This window comes from Hesperophylax consimilis, chromosome 25 (genome assembly GCF_061612785.1).
Source record: "Hesperophylax consimilis isolate HC1 chromosome 25, BYU_Hcon_1.0, whole genome shotgun sequence".
Lineage (NCBI taxonomy): Eukaryota > Metazoa > Arthropoda > Insecta > Trichoptera > Limnephilidae > Hesperophylax > Hesperophylax consimilis.
In genome coordinates this window covers 16,087,738-16,107,856 of record NC_142860.1, presented here as the reverse complement: position 1 = coordinate 16,107,856, position 20,119 = coordinate 16,087,738, and the positions used below count along the sequence as shown (strand labels likewise).

The window sequence follows — 20,119 nt, the reverse complement described above, 5'->3', positions numbered from 1 at the left end:
ACATTCCACATCATTCGGGTTACCATCGAAGTGTATTCAGATCTGGTCATCAAACACACCAAACGTTTCAATTCTGAATGGTGATCTTATATCAGAGCGATACTGAGGGTATATTCTACTCTTGAACGTGCTGTAAATATATATCCTTATATTATTAAATTGTTAAATAACACAAATCAATCACATAAAATTAGATTGACTGACTTGACGGATTGCTAGTCGGCAGTCTTACACCTCGACCACGGAGATCTTGCTCCAAATTAAACCGAGTTCAAGTAAATGAGCAAATACCTCCCTCAAGAGGTTTGACCTGCTATAGAATTAATGAAAAATGTTAATTAATTGTATATTTTTTGTTGCATCGTATACATATATGATAATTATAAGCAAGAAATAAATTGTATGAACCCTTTGGAAAATTGTCGATCATTTTAGGGTTGTTACGCTATTTGAATTCACGCGTTGTCATTAACAATATAAACATCTCAAACTATCTAACATAATGACCATAATATATTTTTTCCTAAAGGCGATGTCAGATGTTCGGTTAAATTTGTTTTGTATTATTAACGTACCTATTTGTAAATTAAATACTGTTTCAGAAAGACACTGAAATTCGCTTTCAAATTTTATTTTTAAGAAACGGCAGTAATTTTTAGAATTTTGAATGCATAAATTTCTCGTCCAAACACTAAGCAAAAATTATTAATAAAGATAGAAATACACATTTTACCAAACAAACACATATTATGAACATGGACATTACCGTCAACTCAATTTTAACTCACTCACAAAAATCAGTATATATTATTAAAGTAGCACAATGTACATGCTGCTAAAACTCAGAAACTAGTTGCCGATACGATCAAGGGAGTTATGTGGTGTGGTAGCTCTCTATCTCCCATCCATGAAGAAGGTTCCCGTTTTTACATGAAGGGCGTTCTTTGAAGATATAATATAGAAATCTCCGCTATAGAAATTTCTAGAACACTCCATTCGAGAGTATTCTAGAGCATTCCACAACATTCCAGAATAACCCGGAACATTCTGGAATGTTGTGGAATGTTAGGGAACAGACTGGAACGTTTGGGAACATCCCGGAACAAGATCATAATGAATTGAAAACCGAATTACACGACGTTTCCTGACAAACTTTTAGTAAATTCGTAATCGTGACAATACATTGATATCCGTAAACAGTATATAACAAAGTTACTCTTTGCGTCCGTCTGTTAGTACCCATAGTCCTTCGAAACTATGAAACGGAGTTTGATATGGTTTTCACTATCATTTAGAGAACTCCTTCCGGAAGGTTCCTATAAAACAAAGTTACTATTTCCGTCTGTCTGTTTGTACCCATAGTTCTTCTAAACTATGAAACGGAGTTTGATAGAGTTTTCACTATCATTTAGAATTCCTTCCGGAAGGTTCCTATATATAATACATGGATATTATATTTTCGAAAGTATAGAAAAGTTAGGCAAGTTTTGGCCATTCATTCATTCATTAAAGTTAGGTAAGTTTTGGCCATTCTTACTCGTACACGTGCAACTGCAAACTCTTCAAAGAAAAATATTCAATAAACTCAAGTCTTTATTCTAGAGCAAGACGAATAATTATTTTCAGAAGCGAAAATCTTTTTATTTGCCTGAGCATTATTTTCCTTTAGAATTCTTATTCTTATTACATAGTTTTTACCATTTCTGAACTTTTGATTAATTTTCTTTCTTCAACTTTAGAACGTAAATAACTTTTTTATTCATAAAGAAAGCGTTTATATATTTTACTTCTAGCGATTGCATTTTTAAGTATTTATTTGTTGTGTTGGTATATATATACAGAAACCTTTCATGAAAAGTTCTCTCCAGTGCTTTAATAGTTTTTAATTTAATTTAAGTTTAAAAGGTTTATTTTAACTTAAAGCCAATGTTTTTTAAAGTCTGATGGCTTCGTGAACTTACAGTTGTAAAGTAAGTTTTAAAATGTGCTAATCCCACTCTCTCATAAGGTTTAGGCAAAAGGTACCTTAAATTCCTCAGGGTTTTCTGTATGGTGTAAATTAATTATTAATAATATAAGTAGGTAATTGAATTATCTTTGGGCCTATGTTTGACATTGAGTTGCTTGAAACTTTGTTTGCAGCTCTAATGCTGTCAAAGCACCGGAGTTAACTTAGCATGTTCTGCAAAGAAAAGTTAGAAAGATTATAATTTAGTTATTGAAAATATACTGATAGATCAAGTAACCTATAAACCAATTAAAATATAGTAATAGATCAAGTAACCCTTAAACTAAGTAAAATATACTGATAGATCAAGTATCCTTTAATCCAAGTAAAAATACTGATAAATCAAGTAACCTTAAAACCAATTAAAATATACTGATAGACCAAGTAACACTTGAACCAAGTAAATATACTGATGGATAAAATATCTTTAAAGCCAAGTAAAATATACTGATAAATCAAGTTACCTTTAAGCCCAGTATGTGATGGACTCGCCCTGGGATAAATTTTTTTTATTGTTGATTTATTATGGTGGGAAAGAAATTTTCAGTTGGTCTCACGACATAGGGAATTACCAGATGTTGGACAACTGATTTTAAAACAAGTGCTTAGATTTATTATGGTGGGGAAAAAAAACTTAGAACATGCACTGTATCGTCAGAGACCTCCGGGGTGGTTTGAATTCTTAGATTTTATTCAGTGGAGTAGCGACGAATTTAGTTTGGGGCGGATAGAAAAAAAACCCTAACAAGATCAATAAGAAACAATTCAACTAGGTTGAGCAATGCTACTAAGTGACTTTCTAAGTATGAAATACACCGTTAAATATAGTTACGTAATTTTCTAAGGATTTAGACGAATTATAATTATGAATAGCGAGGTAAATAACATTTTAACAGGACGAGTTTGGAATTTGCCTAATTAAATTAAAATCTCGCAAGAAGATTTAAAAATAAAACTATTACATCATAATTATTTAATACATCCTAGACCGTGTTGATAATTGTAAGCCGAGCTAAAATGCTGGTGGGCCAACACGCCACTGGACTGGAAAGGTCAAGTTTCATCCTTTGAACAAAGAATTGGACAGTTTACTTGAGAAGTAACAATTTATTCGATTAAGGGGATAGTCAGTTTTGATAGTCTAGATTGGTGAGAGCTAAGGGGCGGTCGAGGGTGAAAAAAGCGGTTCAAGATGGTCAGTTTGAAAGCGTTGAGAGACGATCAAATAGAGTCAAGGGGGTCAGAGTTTCAAGGTTTGGGAGACGGTCAAGTATAGCTAGCATCGGTCAACGTTGTAATATAGTCAAGGCGATTAAAAGCTACGAAACGCGTCAACAAGAATTCATCGTCGAAACACGAACACGGCTAAAGTCATTTAGTGGAGAAGGAGTGGTTTTTCTAACAGCATGGGTATTTTGCTGCATGTGAGTGTGGTTGGTTTTTATAATTGTTTGGATTGCACAAGGAATCGAAATTGGTAAGTCTTGTTATAATCTAATTATTAACCCTTATTTTCCTTTATGTAAACCAAATGGTTCAATTGTATTTTGAAGTGAGAGTATTTAACTTGAGTACTATAGGTGATTATGTTGAAATCTTGAACGGAAGAACTTGCGACAATAGTCCGGACCTGTTAGCAAGAGGGGCCATAAATCACCTATTGTGTTAAGGCCGCCTGGGACTTAGTTAGTTTAGCTTTAGATCATTCAACAATAGACATTATTTATGAGTTAGACTATTTTTCACAATTTAAAATGATTTAATAATTCTCCAGAAGTTATATTTAGCGTCAAAATTTATAAAATATAAACCATTGTAATTATGCGATGTTTTTATAATTCGATGAACGGTTATTAGTCGAAACAATCAGATACCTATAGGCGAAGTGGTAACGAATGGAACGGTTAATTATATGCTTCAATGCCTGTTATTTGACAATGAGTTATCGTATCCTCCTTGGGAATTCAACTTATTCTTCACGGAATTCATAGAATATATTTAATTAAATATAACTTATTCAAACATCACTCTCACTTAGCGTGTGCCGCGAGCGCACCATTATATCAACTATTAGAGCCACGTGCGTATACCTACGTACCACTAATACCTACTTCCAAGTCCGTTTTACGAACTTTGTGAAGGCTACAGTGTATTGTAGTTATTACAGGGGTTTCTCTGTTAGCATATAATTTTCTTTCATTTTTGAATCGGGATAACGCAGCGGATTGAAACTAGCCGCCGAGAGAATGCATCTGTCTGGCATTCCTATTCTATCAAGTGAGATTTTCATTTTTCATAAGTTTGGCGGGGACGAAGTGTACGAATTTTCCGTAGGCTGTCCTATCTTATCAAAGCGACAAAAGCGAAGGGAACGAAATTTGTGATTGGCTTGCCTAATAGGGACTTTTGTGTTAGCAAAGTCGATAAACCTGGATACCGAGATAAAGTCTATTTCAGTAGGGCAGCGCCGGCTTTTCCCCTGCTCAGGTGTGGTTGAGTTATTCCCGTAAAAGAATCGGTTTCTGTCGAAGGTGTTGGCGGACCAGCCTTAGATGGACCCCTGTTTCAAGTATTTTCAGCTGGTGAGAGGACGCTTTCACGGAGTTCAAATCGAAGGGAACAAAGATTGCTAATGGGCTTTCCTACTTGAGTTAGCTGGTAGACGAAGGAACAAAGCGGATAAGGGCTATGCTATTCTTGTCTGGCGTGTGAGGAGGATTTTCTCGCTGACAGAACGAAGGGATCGTGACGAATATGAAGTTGTTTCGGCGATTTCTGACGTCTTTCCTGTCAAATTCAATAAATACTTACCCCACTATAGGAGGAGAAGTCATCCAGAATTAGGTTGGAAATTGATTCCGACTGAAACCGTTTGAGCTGACGGAGATCGGATGATTTCAGATTCACGACCTGATGATTCCAGTATCCCTGATTCTTAGCGCTGGAAGTCGAGGATATCATTTTCTACCATTCTTTGATATTTGAAGCGAACGGAGGGTAACAAACGATAAAGCGAATGACCATGACTTTGAAGTGGGGTAAAATCTCCCGTCTCGGAAACATTCGTTATGTCGGATGGACGCCCTCATTCAAATTAAATATTGAAATGACTATTTTGAGTGTGGACGAAAGACTTGAAGTATGTTCTGTATTGTACATATGATAAATATGTGTCATTACCTCTACTGGAACGAGAAGCTGTATAGACTGGAGCCAGGAGCTATTTGGAGTAGCGTGACTGCAGAGGCGAAGCCAAACAAACTGAAGCTGAATTCATCATTATTCTTACGAGCATAAACCAGAGGGGTGTTCACGGGACTCCCGAACTCCTGACGTTGCTGATGCAAACCACTTCAGTATATGTTTATGTTTGAGGTTAGTAGAGTGGACTCCTAACTTTCGGCATACTGGCGAAGCTTAACTCATCATTTATTTGGGGGAGGTTGACGCGACCTAAACCTCGCGCTACCCACGTGACCCAAATGGTTCCTGACACCAGGCTGTCATGCCACCGGACCGGAGCAGCTCCTTATACCTAACGGTATAAGATGAATCTTCTTCAATCATCACCATCATCAACATCATCATTTACCAACAAGGACCCACATCCCACCTTCATCACCCTCCGGCAGGAGGCAAAACATGTCATTACTTCATCTGTCGCTGAGCGATATTCAATTAATTTCTGGAGGTGTTGGGATTGGACCATCAACTTGGCTGCTCTCGAGCTGGTCACGTTGATGGATGGGATTTGGACGGAGACCAATCGAAAGCAACACATGTTTTGTCTCTAGCTATTCCCGAAAATACCTACTCATAGAAATAACTCACAAAACTAACAATCCATAGTCAAATTATTAACTAGAATCTTGTGCATATTGAATTAAATTGTCTATAGAGAATTTCATGTACTTGTAATTAATTGTCTCATTATATTAGCACATTATCGACTGCAGCAACCGGAAACGTTTGGGCGAGCAAACAAGGTAGGAAAAGGTAGTTAAAATCAGGGTAGTCGGTCATTGTCTTATTTTCAAACCATACAGAATGTAACACGCCTCATCTTAAAAGAACCAAAGTTACCACAACCAATTAAAAGGATCCTTCAATGAATTAATCACTGTCGAAACAAAAAATTACACATCGTGACATATTAATTCGTTAAGATTGAAGGGTTGATAAACCGCGAGAAGTTTCAAATCAAACGTAACAAAATATTTATTCGTTAAGAAAGTAGTGTAGAGTGGGTAAAAACATTACAAGTAAAATATACTGATAGATCAAATAATCTCTAAACCAAGTAAAATATACCGATGGATCAAGTAAACTATAAATCAAGTCAATTTTACTGATAGATCAAGTTAACTTTAAACCAATTGAATAAGTAAATTTAATTTAATACCTAGGTACAATATTCAATTCAAATCTAACATTAAATACAAAATAATATTTTTAGAATACGTGCTAAAGAAGTTATCAAAAAAGTTAATTTAGAAAACTAAAGAAGTCACAAAATAGAAACATTACGGAGCTCATTATTAAAGCTATAGTTGCTCGACATTTTGATTACTGCTCTACAATATTATATTTAGCTAATGGAAAAAAATTCAAAAAACTAGAAATTATGCAAAACAAATCAATGAGATGAAGACTGAGGAAAGGCAAATATGAAAACAATCATTAAGAGGGAGAAGAGCTAAATTGGATTCCAATAAAAAATAAACTGCTGTATAATGTGTTTATTTTTATAGATGAAATAATGAAAAATAGAATTTACTTTGCCATGTGTAATTCCTTATTAGATTATGCTTCCTTAGGTTGGGGCGGTTGTACTAAAACAATACTTGATAACTTGGCAAAAGCTCAGAAATCACTTCTTAAAGTTATACTTAAAAAACCGTTTAGATACCCCAGTGATTCATTGTTCGAAGAGTTTCGTGTTCTTGATGTAAGGCAATTATACATGAGGAAAATCATATTACATACCCAAAGAACGCGTTACCAATACACTTCCGTACTCCATTATCACGATACTAGAGCTAAGAGGAACCCAGTTGTTCCTCCCACCACTTCTTCATCCTTAGCTCAAAGACAATTCTCGTATTTAGGCCCTAAATTGCTTAGTCTTATTCCCGATGCATGGAAATCAAAAAATGCTAACATTCTCCGAAATCTGGTAAATAATTGGCTTCTGATCTTGGGGAGAGCTGAATGCGAAAATATGCTAATTAACAGTCATTGAACTTGCTTTTCTTAAATTCCGTTTTTCGAACTACCCTGTATTTTATTTTATATATATATGTATTACAGTAAATTTATGTGTTTACCATTGTAAATTCAAAATCTGCTTATAACCTTTCTTTCCATCTTTTTATTTTATTTTTCTTTGTTTTAGTTTCTCAACTCTCTTTAAAATTTTTAATTTTTATATATATTGATTCTCTAGACCTAGAGCATTAATTCAACAAAAGCAAAACAAAATTTCATGGAATGTTTACCATTGTAAATTCAAAATCTGCTTGTAACCTTTCTTTACATCTTTTTATTTTATTTTTCTTTGTTTTAGTTTCTCAACTCTCTTTTAAATTTTTATTTTTATATATATTGATTCTCTAGAGTCTAGAGCATTAATTCAACAAAATCAAAACAAAATTTCATGGAATGGAGAAAAAGCAGACATGTTTTTTTTAATATTAATTTATTTTTTAATCTTGTATCTATTTCAACTCTTCCTTTCAAATTCTTTTCTTTTCTTTATATTTTTGATTCTCTGGCGCATTAATTTCACCAAATCAAAAGTAAGATTTCATGGAATGGTTGAAAAGCTTACATGCTTCTATTTTTTTATAAATACATATACATATACTTTTTTCTTCTTGCATATTTTTTAATTCACTATTTGTATTTTTTTTTGCTTATTTTTATTCTCTATTTTCTTTTAATCTCCTTTCTTTCTTTTATCTATTTTTGATTCTCTAGCTTATTAATTTCATCTAAATAAAAAGTAAAATTTCAATTTGATAAACTCACATGTCAATAATTTTTTACTATATTGCTATTTTTGAATTATCATATTTGAATATTCTTTTAGTCTATTCTCTACGTTTGTATTATTTAAAATATATAGTTAGCAACTTCTTATATCAACCAAGAAAACTTTTCAAATTATTTACAAAGTGCAATAATTAAGTAAAAGTCAATACACTAGACACAACAAGAATCGCATTTAATAAATCTGCCTATTTCTGACTGTCCTAAAACAGGTTAATCTCGTAGTTGTCAGCCAAAGATCACTGTAATATGTAATATGTCATGTTTTTTTTTAAATTAATAAAAAAATAATCAAATGCCATAATACTTTAAGTATAAATTTATTTTTAATAAAAACATAAACATAATTTTATGAAACTGGAAACGTGAATATTATTAGATTGCCGCATATGAGAAAAACAGAGTCAAAGAACTGCTTAGTGATTAATGGACCAAAATATACGATGAAATACCTGAAAGTCTGAAGAATGTAGGTAGAATGTACGTATTTAAAAAAGTTGTTACGTTTACTGTAAAAATATTAATTTATGATCAATGAATGAAACCTTGGGCATATTAGTTCAAATAGGAAAAAAACAAAACAAAAACAAAAACGATTAACATTCATAATTGAACTAATTAGAACTTTTAACAGAAACCCTTATTTTAATGACGCTGTTTTCACCATTTTCTTTAAATAAAAATTAAAAAATATTTTTGATGCGTGTTTTTCCTATTGAAGTGAATTCGCCAAAAAAAATGCGTTTCGAAAATTCTTGCTTACGTTTTAGGAGTTTATATAAAAAACGCTTTTCTGACATGAAATTATAATATTTATTAATGTTACATACCTTCTTCGTCTAGTAAGATGTTGTCGGGTTTGATGTCCCTGTAACAAAAAATAGCAAAATTTAAAACATATTTTGGAAAAATCATGGACATTTTATGCTATGTACAGGTACATTCTGTTGGGGCCGATACACACAGCGTATCTGGTTCTGCGTACTGCTCAAGATACGCGATTCAAAATACGCTAAGTATGGTTATAGCCATTAAAAAATACGCCGAATGTACTGTATATATATATATATACGCTAAGTATGGTTATAGCCATTAAAAAATACGCCGAATGTACTGTATATATATATATATATATATATACAGTACATTCGGCGTATTTTTTAATGGCTATAACCATACTTAGCGTATTTTGAATCGCGTATCTTGAGCAGTACGCAGAACCAGATTCGCTGTGTGTATCGACGCGATTTAATATATATATATATATATAAATATATTAAATCGCGTAAAAAGGCCCGCCAGGTCTGCGGGAGACTTCTAGGCCCTATCACATATACTGTTCCAAGGGTGTGGCTTGAAGGTTCATAATATTTCTTACAGTTAACCCAATAAACAATAAGTACAAAAATACCTACATGTATTATGGATAAATTAAGGTGGACATTATAAATATTGTGTAAATACACGAATCGCGCGTCTAAATTTAAGTAGCTTTCAATTAATAATAAGATTTTTTCCAGAATGTATGCAGGGGTAGTGCAATGCAACATTTTATATTTTAAAATAATAATAAGAATACGCATACAGGCAATGCGGAAAAATGTGTGCAAGCAGCTGTTTACGGAGGATATTTGAACATCTCCCGTCTCTCATCTCCAGAGGGTTATCAGGGGGACTCCATCCAGGCAACCATGGCGGTGATGATTGTGTTATTTGATTGGCGTAGTATGCGCCATAAACTTCCCGTGTGGTGGCGGAGAAGCGCTCTGAATGAGTGCACTCGTCCCTCCAGGATCATTTCCTTAGCGCTGCAGTATCTCGGTAGGCGGAATAGTTGGCCATAATCATTATTGTAAGCAACTTTTAGCTCATGCCATTTGGATTCATTGTAATCCACCCACAGTTCTGACGTGTACAGAGAAGTGTAGAATCCGTTGAATAATAATAAATTAGTGTATTTTTAAAAGTCCCAATAACTACAAATTATAAACGTCGCTACACATCCAGTAATTTTGGGTATTTTCGGGTAAGAGGTGATCGCGAGCTGGTGTTCCAAGCTATTTCTAAAAACTTTTTTTTCGATGCCATCGGGCGCTCAAATACATTCCTACGTTTTTAAAAAAAATGATTTGCCTATAGATTCTTCTAACATATAAACAATCAGATGTTTCTTTAAGCTATTAATATTTAAAAGTTCAGTAGTTGAAGTTAGTATGGTTTCAATGGGTTGAAGTTAATTACCGAAGGAGTTGTTTACGAAAGTTGTCAAAAACATATTGTGCTTAAAAAGTTTTTTCACATAAATATTTTTGACATGGGAAGCAAGTTTTTATAAAACACGATGTTTTTTAAATTAAAAGTTTGGTCTCTTCTATCAGTAAGTCAATCTACATTACACGAAAAAAAAAACAAGATTTCAAAATGAAAATTCTATCACAAGCTCGGATGTTAGAATGGGAAAAGAAACCAGTGGCTTATAAAACACTTGATTAACTTTCTGGCTTTAATTAATTACAATATACTTTCCATTAGACTAGACGGCGAGACCTGCAGAGACAATTATTAAGGCGAAGAACTACATAGTAATGCAAAATTATGTATTTTCAGTTTGAAAATTTAATAGCTTAGAAATATTTAAGATCCTTTAATTAAATGCTGCGAGTACGACACATCTTGGCCTTTGAAATGATCGATATTTTTTTTACGTCTTTTATTAGCTCAGAAAAAATAAATTACAAATACAAATCTTCAAACCTAGTTCAAATATGAGTGTTTTATAAAGTACTTAATTATGCTATTAAAATAACCCTATGGGTCATCGTTTGGGAATAACTAACATAAAGACCTTCAGTCAAATTTAAACATTACAGTAATTGGGGAAACTTTACTGGGGTAATAACATTTTACTCAGAAATCAATTAAGAAATCAGTAATTGAAATTAAAATAACTATCTAGAAATAATATAAATGTATCGTCTGTAAGTGGGCTACCCACAGTTTGATAATGCCTTCAGAGGGCGAAACAGCTGTCACGCGTAATAATGATTACACAGCAGAACTTGTTTAAAAATAAACTGTTTTTATAAACCCAATAACAATATTATTGAATATATAAAAAATAAAAATCAAAATGGATTTCTACAATTTAAACTTGAAAACAATCAATAAAAAATAAGGAATTCCTTTATTCATGTTAGTAAAGTACATGTAATTTTGAGAGGCACTTTTTATTTGGTGTGCTGCGGAACAAATCCCATTGATAATGAGTTCTTTGATTTTGACTTCTTTGGAAAGGGAAGTCTCAGTTAAATTTTTTTTGTAGAGTGATCATGTTAATGTATTTCATATTTTATCAAAATTTTAGTTACAAAAACGTTAGGCCACTCATTTTTTTTTATTTTATTCTGGTCGCATTAAAAAAATAATACATCAAAAATTATAATGCTATTTATGATTATAAAAAAGATGCCGTATTTTAGCACCTTTCGAAAGCTGTTTTTAGTTTTCGGATACGTTCAGAAATATTCCATCTATTTAGATTTTATTACAAATTTGAACCACTCAATATGGTGGAGTTTTGAGAAGTTATTATAGGATTTATAAATCTATTTACAGGCTATACCCTAAAGTTTCGTATTAAAATTAATAGAAGTTGGTCTAATTCGGTCGTTATTGAAATGCAAATAAATAAAGTATTTATCTCAGAATTTTAATTACCGCTAAAAAAATATACAAAATTTGTAAGTTTTGAAATCTGATCTTAAAAATTATAATTTTTTCACCAAATTGCATCATTTCTTAACAATCACGGTTAATTTAAAAAATTCAAATATTTTGGCACCAGAAATATTTCATAACAGTGATCTCCGTGAATTCACAACTCGGTTGCAAGCAAATAATTTAAATATTTGCATTGGCAAAGGAAAACAATTACTTAAAAATTTCAAACAAGTTTTACAAAATGGTAAAGCAAAATTATGAAACGTTTTCAATTTATTTAGTGAAGGAAGGATTTGGTAGAAATATATAAAGAATGACTGAAGGGATGTAATACCGAAAATATAGGTTTGGTGTTCAAAGTATAGGTAAAGGAAATGCTTTGGTTTTTTTTGTAGTTTGGTCAAAGCATTTCCTATACCTATGCTTTGAGTATAGGTATAGGAAATGCTTTGGTTGGTAGAGAGAATGGCAGAATCTTGGTAAAAAGATTGACGTTATATGAAAAGTAGGGCAATAGAATACATTTATATTTAATTTTAGTTTTAATCTTCAAAAAATATAATCTTCGAATAAATTAAGTTGTCTTATAATACATCATACGATAATATTGTAATGTTACTAACTAACTAACTAACCATCACGCCATTTCAGCGCAGGGGTAGGCAGACAACGGCAACAATTCACACGATTCTTGCCTCAATCACATTCACACATCGTCTCATACATACTCCTCTATAATTCTGACTCCTGACATGGGCCAATTCAAGTATCTAATTCACTTGATCTTACCATGTCTTCCTCGAGCGTTTCTGACGTCTGCAACCATTTACATTTGCGTCATATATTCTCCAATGTGAATTTAACATTCTAACGTTATTTTAAAATTTGATTTAATTTACTTTCCTGAAGATGACGTGAAACATATGTTCAATTTTGAAATGATAAGTTCTTTATTAATTAAATTCTGGATACAGTCGCCATCTATGGATTGTTTGAATAGTTAATTATTAGAAATGGTGTGAATCTGCACTAACATTCTAGACAATTCTAGAGCTCTAGCATGTCGATAAGTAGTTGCTTATTTTCAGTGTGTATGTCCAAACCTGTCAATATGGTGTCAATGGATTGGTATTTTTAATCTATAAAGGGACTGTTCCCAGTAAAAAAGTGTTCTTTCCTTCAGAAATTTATTACAGTAAACAGTGTTTAGCTGTACAAGGGTCGGGCCCGTTATCAATAAATTGTTATTGTCAACGTAGATATTATAAAAAGCATGTTTTGTGATACAAAATAAAAAAAGTTAAAATACGACAAAAGTGTTTCCAGTAAAGTCCAAAAACCAGAAAAATATGCAACATACGAAACCAGTTAGCAGTAAATGTTTATGAAATCTATATTTTATTGCTCATACTAAAAAATTGAGGATAATTTTTATTTTGCCTAGCTAAATACAGTAATCAGCCGTCACAATATAATGATATAATATAATTTTTTTGCTGTAGTATGTACCTACCTATAGTAAGTATTATGTTTTTTTAATATATTGACCTATGCTGACCGGTCGGTGGCCGAGTTGACATCGCGTTTGGGTCCCACCCAGGCGTAGTGTGTTCAATTCCTCGGCTGGCTAAGTCCTCCATCACAACACAAGCAACATTTTCAGCTTACTGTGGTGGTAGTAGGAGGTTTTCAAATATTGTCAGGTTATTTGTAACCCGGGAATGTTTGTCTTTCTTTAAAAAAAAAAATAAAAATAAATAACTCCACACACGAGGACCTTAGGAAAATAATTTCGCTCATAGCCTATGTCATCTCTGGGGAAGCTGTGTGAAAGGTATTTTTGAGGAGAGGAAGGAGTGAACAAGGGTCAGAGAGTGAAGGAGAGAGGAAACACAGAGTATGACAAATCGTTCCACAGGCGAATTGTTGAATTGTCAAGAACGAGTCGCAGAGACGACCCGCTGGTGACAACCGTGTACCTAGAAAAATGCTGGTCGCGCGTTTGGCATGGCAATCTTAACATCGCCAAAAATATAACGGTAACCGGATAAATCATCACAGTGATAATTCATCACATCTTTCAAAAGTTATATAAAGTCATGGAAAGTGATGAAACAAAAACTATTTAACTGGGTTATGTAGGTAAGGTTAAAAAAAAAATTTTCATCGTTTCTAATGACTTTATATCACTTTTTAAAAGTGTGTTGAATTGTCACTGTGTTGAGTTATCATGGAACCGATATAACAATTCAGATTTGAAGCATTCTTTCAAATAGATTTAGGCCTGTTTCAGAGAATACATTTTTATTGATCCGTGTATTTACTATACATTTTGTAAATATTTTTTCCTTGCTTGTCATCCGTATTATTAAAATCAATTTCCATGTTTATATAGTAACAAATGAGTGAAAAAATGTTTTTTTTTTAGTTTTACATTTTACTATTGCAATTTGTAGTCAAGCATTAAATACCAATTTCCAAATTAAATGAATCGTATAAACAAGCAATTATTCTACAAGTACCTCTCACACGTTAACGTGAAATATACGTTATTTCAATAATTACTCGGTGGACTAGTGCCAATTGGAGCGTAAATAATCAATAGCCGTATGTACGACTGGTTCCTTTATAAATTCACCAATTAATTACGTGGCACACTTGTCAAATATCCACCCGCGTAGTCGGAATATGAGATGGAAATTCGTATTCACGCCAGTTTGTGAGTTGTGCACCCATTTTAATTAAATGAATACGAGCGTACGGAGGAATGTCAAATTGATTGATTATTGCAAATACATTTATTAAAAAAAGGATTTAAAACATTTTGCAGTCGAAATACCGTGAGGTGGTGGAGATGGTTGATGAACCCGTTTGGTAAACTGATGACCTCAAATTTAATTCTAGGTCACACTCTGATTTAATCTTATTTACTTTCTGTATGCTTTTTTGATTCATATTTTTGAACAAAATAGATAATGTATTATTATCAAAGAAAAATAAAATAGCAATAAATCTAAACAAGATCTAAAACAGAACAAGACACCGAAAAATAAAAAAAAGGTAACGATCTCAACTGGAAATCCAACACATGCGTTCACCCAGTAAGACAGAGCTTACCGGGTGAACGCCTCAACCAAAATATACAACCTCATTTCAACGTCTTAAAAAAACAATCTGTTAGTTCCTATAATTGTATATAATCTTTTTTATGCTTCCGATTTTGTTGTCCGGGTTAAATCTTTCCCATAGGAAAAACTAAACCTTTCCACTCACTTTTCCACAAATGATCAGCTAGTCAATCAAAACTATGCAAGTGCATTATATAAGTAAAATAAATACAAAACAATACAAGAACAACAACACGTCAACTCACCAGAGATCAAATGGGAAAAAAATTCACCGACTCCGGATATTTTCATATCAGAGGGTTCAGCTCGGTAGAACTTCTAACAGGGCCTATAAATCCTACAATATTATTGTAATATTATTGTGATATTTTTGTATTATTACTGTACATGTTTTATAGGATTGCACAAACCTCCCCACATTCAGGAAAAAACTCGTTACTAATATTATAGGTAAGGTAAAGTAGTAAGGCCAGTGAAATAGGGAAATAGTAGGAGATGAGAAAGAGGAATGTTGCGAAGTCTCTTGAGATTTGGTGAATAATCACGGCTTCATTTCAAGCGATTTTTCTAATCTAGATGCTACTCTCTCACTCTGACAAAACTGAAAGCATTCTGACCAAAAATATTCAATATTATTATGCATACATTGTTTTTATGACAATAATTTTACGAAACGTAACATACATTAAACCTACAAAATAAATTTGTAAACTCCGATTTTCAAAACCGCAACCCGTGGAATTGCTATAAAAGGGCTGGAAAACAGCAAACTAAAGGATGCTGTCATCATTCTAGAGTTAAGATTTATATTTTTATTTATTTTTATTTTTTATTTATTTATTTTTATTTATTTGTTTATACGCCCAATGGGCTTTTACATACATTTTTCTTAAGAAAAATAATCTGAAGATTTTTTTTTATTTTTTTTTTATTTATTTATGTCTATTCTTGAATACACATTTTACAATTTTTTACAGTGGTTTATATTGTAGTACAGAAAAATAGGTATAAAAATAAAGAACATAGGTTGATGTAGGTAAAACTGTGTGTGGTTGATATTGTATGTTACGTGAACACCTCACTAGGAGAACCTGTGCTGAGGTGTTTACGTGTTTGTGATTAAGTGTGACAGGTATTTATGTGTTGTGGTAGAAAGTTATTTTTTTTTTTTTTTTTTTTTCACAGACATATTGAAACATGAAAACACACATATATATGTGCGTGTATGTAATTTTTGGATAATTCTTAAAGAACGTGTATAATATTTAATTTTATTTATCATATTTTGGTTATGTTTGGTTTGGAATTATAATCTTTTGAATAAAGTGAATATCTTGATTTTTTATCCAGGCTACGTTTTTTTTTCAGATTGTAAGTTCACAATAGTAACAGTAATAATACATTTAACCATATCATATTAGTATATCAACCTTAGTTGGTTTCATCACAGTACTCACACAAATGCACAACATGCTTACGGCGTATTACTTTTAGAATTTAATAAAATAAAATAAAATTTATTCGTGATAATTTTACAATAATGTTTTATTTCATTATTTATTATTTTACTCAATAATGAAGTTACTATAATAATTAAGGTTATTGAAATCGTTTTTCAGAATTTGATAATATTCTAGACTGTATTCAAGTGGTTGATGAAAAACATACTTTAAATAATGAAAACTTTAAATATATATATTTAAAGTTTTCATTATTTTAAGTATGTTTTTCACCCATGCACACGATCGAACTTGAACCGAAATTAATATGATACGCTGTAAGCTTTTTAATAATATTATTTTATAAGCATCGTATTCATTTGCTGTCCCTCTTCCGCTAGTGACGGTAAGTAGGCGTAAACGTATACCAGTGAAGGCGTTTCCCGATGCACAATTGCATTCAAAACTAAGTTTTTTTATGCGGCCGTCTCTCGCTGCACTAGCTATATGTGTTGGATTTTTCTCTGACATGAAATGACCATAGCCTTACAAAGTAAGAAATTTATTTAAATTTAATTTAAAGTTGATAAAATAGTTGTGGCATTAAAACAATTCTTTCATTTGAATAACTCGATTGAAAAGCTTTTTAATTCTCTAAATTAAAATAACAAAATCACCCTTTTGTAAAAATTGTACCACATATAAAGAAATCCGAACCTTTTAATTAGAAAATAAATTAGGAATGTTGTTTCACGCGTTAAATTTGGATGCAATTTTAAAGCCTTGAGGTTTTTCTGACTAACAAGTACCTACGTCTAACTTAACAAAATAGGCCTATAATACGTTTTGCTTTTTTTTGTAGTAATGCAGGACTGAAAAGGTTTTGCAGATCACTGAATGCATCAAAAGTAGTTGGTACCTACCTAGGCTTTTATGGATTATCATCATCTAAAAATATAAAATTAATACTAAGCACAAAAATATTGGAAGAAATGGTATTTCGGTACGAAGAAGAGAAAATACTTTAAAATCAGTAATTTTATTACGCTGACGTCTGCCTTACTCACTCGACTGTTACTTATTTTCTATTCAAGCCGAAGAAACTATACATATTTTGTCCATTTCATTTTATTTTACCAATATTTTAATACTCTTATTAAATTTAATACACTTTTTTATTTAGATAAATTAAAAGGGAAGACAGGTTACTGACGCAACGCACGTTTTCGCACTGAACTGGGTCCAGTGAACAAAGTGGTGATTTACTTCGTTTAGTATTGCACATAAGCCCGTCGATGAGACAAGCTGTCACCGGTTGGCGCGAACGCGTCGTTCTAGGTTTTTTTGTGAAAAATGCTTTTCAGTGCTTTTGCGATATGCACAAATCAACCTCGAGCAAAAACCAAATCTGATATTAATAATGCTTTTTGAAAAAAATCAAGTAAGAAAGCGAACGCAGATACACATACCTAAGTATTTTACTACTTTGCTCGTTCGCTTGTTAACCAAGAATATGGGTAAAAGCGGCCCACTAACAGGCAAGCATGTTCGCAGTGAGCATTCTGAGCAAGCCGTCGATACGAAAATGCTCGTCGCTCGGTCGTGATGTCATGCTTGCCGCGGACACGCTCGCCGTTCAGTGGGCCGCTTCGAACTGGTGCCGCGAGATAAACGAGTGGCGTTCATAATAATGTAGTCTATCTCTTTCTAATACGTTCCGTTCATTTTGCTACTTAAGATGTTATTTATCGCCATTTGTTCATTCACACAAATTCGTTGTAGCTATTTTTTTCTTGTGCGTTTCGTTATGCGATTTAAATCTAAAAACAGGAACGTGTCATATTTTTTGTTAGATTAGTATGAACGTAACGAGTATGAACGTGAATGCTTCTTTTTGGATTAATTAGACCAATGTGAAAATGTACATAATTTTTTTTTGTTGAAATTTATTTTTCACTTTTATAACGGGTGCTACCATATGGTATCGCGGGGTGGATGTGGGTGCAATTGGTGCAAAAATATGGTAACAAGTAAAGAGCGTAATAATCTCAAATCAAGTACCAAAATATTTTGTATTCAAGATTTTTAAAATAATTTTTAAGTTGGAAAAGATAAGACACATGTCTGACTTTTAGATTTTTAAGCTCTTCTGGTAAAGAGAATACACATGTGGTATGGAGCTGCCTTTTAGATTTTTTGCGATTTACATCTTAGAAACATCTCATCTCTTCTAAGTCTAAACTCGTCTCAAATCTTCCATATTGTTTTAGATTTTCTCATTTAAACAAAATTAATATATAAATTAACCTTCATAAACCTGGCCTAGAACACCCCTAAATAGTGAAAGCCAGAAACATTTTGGAAAAAAACTTACCTAGAACTTTGATTGAGGGTAAGAATTTGTAATACCTACTTTTGTTACACATTTTTTGGGAGTGTGTAATTGGTAAATTTTTACTTTATTTGCTCGGTTAATTTTGTGGATACGGCAATATATCCAAACGAGCAGAAAAAACCCGCTTGGGTCCAGTTTTTTGTTGGTAAATCCTGCGGATGGCATTACGTAGCCATTTATCTTAGATTATTAAAAAAAATGTTAATTTGCTGATTCTGAAAAGACAGAAAAGCATATTCTCTCTGCCAGCAGAGCCTAAAAATCTAAATATCAGCCATACGTCTCATTTTTTACAGCAGAACTTAAAAATCTAAAAGACAGACTCTTTGCCAGCAGAGCTTAAAAATTGAATCTGATCAATGTTTGCTTAAAAATTAAAAACAATACAGCTCTACAAAGTTTAGGAAGCAATAAACATAATTTCAAATAATAATAATATCATCAGAATTTTTGAAATCTACATCAGGATCTAATCAAGTAGGCAGACAATATTTATTTTGGTAAAGTTTGAGTAAACCAGATAGTTATCTCCTATGATATTTTCTACTCAATATTTTAATACTGTGAATAATTATTATATCTCCTTCTTAATTACTTTGTCTTACAGCGATATTCATAGCGTATAGGTCTACCAACTTATTAGCTTTACGTTAGGGATAAAAAAGGTTTAAAAGGATTTTTTTAAATGAAAAGTCTTCAAACTAACTTGTGTTTAATAAATTTTTCATCTAAGTTTAAGCCCTAGTGGTATGTTTTTAATATGGAGACGTGGATGTTTAATTAGTTTAAAATTTGCTGGAGATTCTAAAGTGGATATTTTTGTAATTATTACTTTGGTGATTTATTTAAGATGTGATTACACATCAATCCGAAATGTTGGTTAAAGAAGGAGGTAACGCAACAATGCAAAATACCCCAAATATAACTAAAGATATTGCCTTTAGAATTATACTACAATTATTTTGAGTAAGGAGCTATGGTTACGGAAATAATTTTAATTACAGATCCTTTAAAAATAAAGGAATAGGGAAGTGTGAGTGTATAGAAGACTGTCCGTGAAATCACCAAACCAGAGTGGTAGATACTCCTAGTATTGCCCTGGTGAAAGACCACAAGTCGGAAACGAATGTGGCTTGAAATGGCTTTAGCTGCGTTTAGTGACCAGATCTGAATAGCCAGGCACTTACCAACTTCTTCTTCCATATCTTACTCTTCTCTCTCTACCTAGCCTCACAACATACCTCAATTCAGGGGCTTAGGATCACAACGGACTATGTACGAAAACATTGTTTTGAGATAAACGCAAATAAAAATTGGAATGCGCATATGTCCAACTGTTTCTTTTAAACTACTGCATGCACAAGATAGAGCTTCGTGT

The 20,119-nt window shown here is 32.5% G+C and overlaps 1 protein-coding gene across 1 annotated transcript in view; it reads right to left on the bottom strand.

Annotated features, from left to right (window-relative positions):
* LOC149411578 (serine/threonine-protein kinase 32A) overlaps nucleotides 1-20,119 on the bottom strand; it is a 465,118-nt gene that overhangs the window by 87,280 nt on the left and 357,719 nt on the right. The window contains exon 7 of the mRNA XM_089646859.1: nucleotides 8,890-8,927. Coding sequence (XP_089502985.1) covers nucleotides 8,890-8,927 — 38 coding nt within the window. The remainder of the gene's footprint in view (nucleotides 1-8,889; nucleotides 8,928-20,119) is intronic.